This window comes from Lygodium microphyllum, chromosome 7 (assembly GCF_053477565.2).
Source record: "Lygodium microphyllum isolate KBCC chromosome 7, Lygodium_microphyllum_v1.1.10, whole genome shotgun sequence".
NCBI classification, from domain to species: domain Eukaryota; kingdom Viridiplantae; phylum Streptophyta; class Polypodiopsida; order Schizaeales; family Lygodiaceae; genus Lygodium; species Lygodium microphyllum.
In genome coordinates this window covers 120,964,448-120,968,756 of record NC_141141.1, presented here as the reverse complement: position 1 = coordinate 120,968,756, position 4,309 = coordinate 120,964,448, and the positions used below count along the sequence as shown (strand labels likewise).

The window sequence follows — 4,309 nt, the reverse complement described above, 5'->3', positions numbered from 1 at the left end:
TGTCTCTGTATTTCTATGATAAGGATAAGATTTATAATAGAAATAGTACTTAAAATCACTTCATTTTTCCAAATAAAATATTCTTATGTTGCTGCTCACACACACACACACAGACACACAACTGTGCCTTAGCCGTGCCCTAGCCTCTACCCGCCATAGCCATTGCCAATTGGATAGTTGAAAACAATCCATTCTTTTCTTGAATTCATTCAAGCACATCCTGCTTAGCTTTGGCATTCTAGTGGTTGGCTGCCCTTGAGAAGATAGGCTACAACCAAATCTCAAAGATACGATGGGAAACCCCAAGAAAAGCTAGATATCCCCAACATCCAGCAGCTACACTATAGGGGAGAAGAGCAAGAAATACTCGGTTAATTCTTTGTGGTAGCATAATCAAGGTGATAGATTCTCAAGTGAAGAAGGGCCTGCGGACACTCTGAGACATATACAAAATGTAGGATTAGGATATGGGAAATATCAAAGAGATAATGGCAACAATGTGTGATGAGGCCATACAAGAAATATGGGAGGAGATGGCTAAGAAGGTGCAAGAATGGAAAAATAAAATAAACGAGGAGAAAATACAACACGCTTCACCTCTTGAAAGGTAGGCATCGAATCTTCTCTCCAGGAGAGAAATAGGATCATTGAATAACTCTAAGCAAATATTGGAACCAACCTAACCTCTCAAGGAGATTGAAGTGAAAATCACCAAAGCGATGCCTAACAATGTTGAAATAGATGGGCTGAAGATGCATATGACAAAGGAGATTAATAGATGGGTGACCATAGTCAAAATGCTACGTGTATATGTTTTGAACTTGTGCAACTCCTAGTTTATGAAACATGCAACTCTTATTTTATGGTTTATGTGTTATTTAATTTAGGAACATGATCTTATGAAGCAAAGCTAATCCTCATGATGAGTAAAGGCTATTTTAAAACTTATTTAGAGCTATGTGGCTACTTATAAATGTAGGACTCTTGGTATCTCTCTAGTGAAAAAGGAAAGACAAATGAAGTATTCTTGGTATCTTTGTATTCTATTTCACTTAGGAACATGATTACGTGAAACAAAGCTAATTTCATGATGAGTTAAAGCTTAATTGGAGCCAATATGGCTAGTTAATTACAAAACCAACAACTCTTGGTATCTCTCTAATGGAAAAGGAAAGACAAATCAAGAAGGAATGGCCCCATTGAGAAATCTTAAGAATAGAAGGGCACATGTCTAAGATAAGAGATTATATATGAAGCTCTGATCTCGGTAAGCAATTATCAACTTTAAGGCGTTGCACATGGTCTAAAATGGGGGGGAGAATTTTTCACTCCAAGATGCCATGGATTGCTTTTTAACATCTAAAAGGGGAGGAAGGATTAGGATTTTTCACTCTAGCAGAGCATATTGGAGCATGGTCTAGAGCATCCAAAGAGATATGGTTGGACACACAATAATTAGCATGGGCTCTCCACAAGTCGAGGATAGTTCCTCCACAGCGCAAGCGCGCAGACACGCCGAGAGAGAGAGAGAGATGGCTCACGTCCCATATTATGCCAGTCAAGTATCATGCATAAAGAAGCAAGCGGCCGGATGGCAGACCATCACCTTAAGCGCTCCCAATTTTGTTACAAATGTGGAGCCACAGATCGACTGCAGCGAGACAGCCTCGCAATACATTGTCTCAGCCTTCGTAGATAACGGTAAATTAATGTTCTCATAACATGCAAAACTGATGTTTAATGTTGCACGAGCCTATGACTCGTTGAGACAGTACCTTAATACTAAGGAGGATTGCATAATGCGGCGTTCGATGAGTGGTGAAGATGTCGTTGCTAATTTCCGGTTCATCTTGCTTGCTTGCTTGCTGCAGCGCTTCGAGGGGAGCTGCGAGTCGAGGTGGATGACCACAGCCAGACGTTGTACGTTTGTGGACCCACCTTCACCAAGCCCGTCTCGCTGCCCCCGAACCTCCTCACCAGCCACACCCACGCGGCTTGGCACAAGGACGGCCGTCTCCTCATCACCATCCCGAGAAGAAAGTCGCCCGCTCAGCAGCGTCGCTCTGCTCCTGCTAACAACGTCCTGAGGCATCTCAAAGTCTTCTTCGTGAACTAGCCTACTTATGTGTAAACGAACACCTTACGCTTGTTTGTCCTAGGTTTTTAGACTCGATCTTAGGCGTTCCATCGCATGTCATGTCTGTTAATTCATGTCAACATATCCACCTCTACACTAAGGCGGCTTCCTTAATTAATTGGGAGTCCTCGGGCTTCCTCCATGGCCGTCGTCTACGCCTTGGACCATGTCGTCAGGACCTACGTACGCATGTTGCGAGAGATTAGGCGTAAAAACTTGGAAATGCAAATGTGCATAAGCTGACCTTGCATTTAAATGCACATGTACATAAGTTATCTCTATCTCTCCTTCCTTTTACTTTCTCAAAGCAACTCATCTTACCACCGGGTTCTTTCAAGTTTGCCCACACTTTACATTTTGCTCACTTTGTCAGAATTGCTCCACTCTTGAGGTTTCCTACATTGTTTTAATATGGCCGTTTAATATTCACACTATCAAGCCATTTTGCTCTTAGATATGCATACATTGTGCTTCACCACTTGTCAATAGGAAAGAGAAGAATACGAATTCGCTTAATATCCCACGTCACCAAGTTCTCTCAACTATTTGAAGCTTAAGAGTATGCTTGGAGAATGCGCAAGCTCATGTTTGGAAGGAAATCCATGTGCATTATAAAACACAAGGGTAAGGTAGAGATGAGATCAAAGCTCAGGTTGATAGATATGTAAATGGCGCATGCTGATTGTTGAGATGTCGAGCTCTTCATAAGCCGGCATCCATTACGCGTCTTGGTGATGTGGCAGGATATTTGAACGAAATCGAAGTGCATTATAAAACACAAGAGCAAGCTGGAGATGAAATCAAAGCTAAGGTTGATAGACATGTAAATGGCACATGATTCTAATAAGGAAGAGAGCTTGAAGAGGCATTGCTCTAGTAAGACGTGAGACACAGCGACACAAAGCTTTGCCTAACGAACACCACACTTGATTCGTCCACCTTTATTGTTCTACATGCATTTTATATGTAGGACATAACCAATCTTTTGCTTAGTACGGGAGAACGTCACCCAACTCTTCTCAAACAATCTCGCATACCTTGCAACAAACAAGAGAAAGGAACTTCCTCTATATTTCTCAATACACCTGGGTGCCTACTGCATAAATGCCTCCTACCCTGAAAACAAAAATATATGCACTATAAGAAAATATAGAAAAGCTACGACATTGGCTACATCAACAATGTCAATTAGAGGTAATAACATATAACATGAATCAAAATCAATTTGTCATTTTTGCATGCCCGATATTCTCCATGGCTAGTTTTCCCTCACTATTATGCATCCAAGCCCCTATATATAAAACCCATGCATACTTATTTGAGATAATGCAAAGAATCTCTACTCTAAAACACACAAATGCTCTATACGCAACATTTCATTGTTTAGGTATGCGCCTTTTTCAAGTCCTTATCTACCATCAGTCAAATTCACATGAGTTTTGAAATGGATTTTTCTACTACATTACATAAGCCTTTGTAAGGCCTCACTATTCAAACATAAGACATAATTTAAATGTCAGAATCCGCTCCAAAACTTTTTGTTGTGGAAAAAGGAAATGTTGATTACTCAAGGTGAGCAATGTTATAGGAACATCCTACATAAATGTAGTATAACCAATTTCTCTTGTGGGGCGAGGTATCTTAAAAAATAAAAGTGTACCCACATGTGATCAACAAGAGGGTTATTTAATTCTAGTAAAATTTGCATGATACATTCACTGAAGGGCTTTTCTAATTTTAATTCTAGTAAAATTTGAACGAAATCGAAGTGCATTATAAAACACAAGAGCAAGCTAGAGATGAAATCAAAGCTAGGGTTGTTCTTTGCCACATCAAGAAGTAGGGAAGAGGAGAATGAAAGCCCTTCATGATCTTTGGGCTATGAAGTACAAATCTTGATATTCGTATCTTGAGCAACGTTACCACCAAGGTCGAGTGATCTGGTGGAGCAAAGGGTATCAAGTTATTGAGTGGCAAGCTGGATCCTTTACATGGGAAATTAAGCTCTACTGCTACCAATTGTCAACTACTTCTAACTAGCATTCCTATGAAGTTTAGTGAGGAAGGAGGGATTGTGCGTATTATACATTCTCTCTCTCAACTTGATTTTGATTATCATACGTATGAGTGAGCTGATTATTAGGGCATGGCCTATCAATGAAGCCTAAGTTT

The 4,309-nt window shown here is 40.3% G+C and overlaps 1 protein-coding gene across 1 annotated transcript; it reads left to right on the top strand.

Annotated features, from left to right (window-relative positions):
• Positions 1-1,473: 1,473 nt before the first annotated feature.
• Positions 1,474-2,486, top strand: LOC148033884 (uncharacterized). Its single transcript, XM_087682383.1, has 2 exons — positions 1,474-1,701; positions 1,872-2,486. The coding sequence occupies exons 1-2, from the start codon at positions 1,533-1,535 to the stop codon at positions 2,114-2,116; spliced, it is 414 nt and encodes a 137-aa protein (XP_087538509.1). The 5' UTR covers positions 1,474-1,532; the 3' UTR covers positions 2,117-2,486.
• Positions 2,487-4,309: the final 1,823 nt, after the last annotated feature.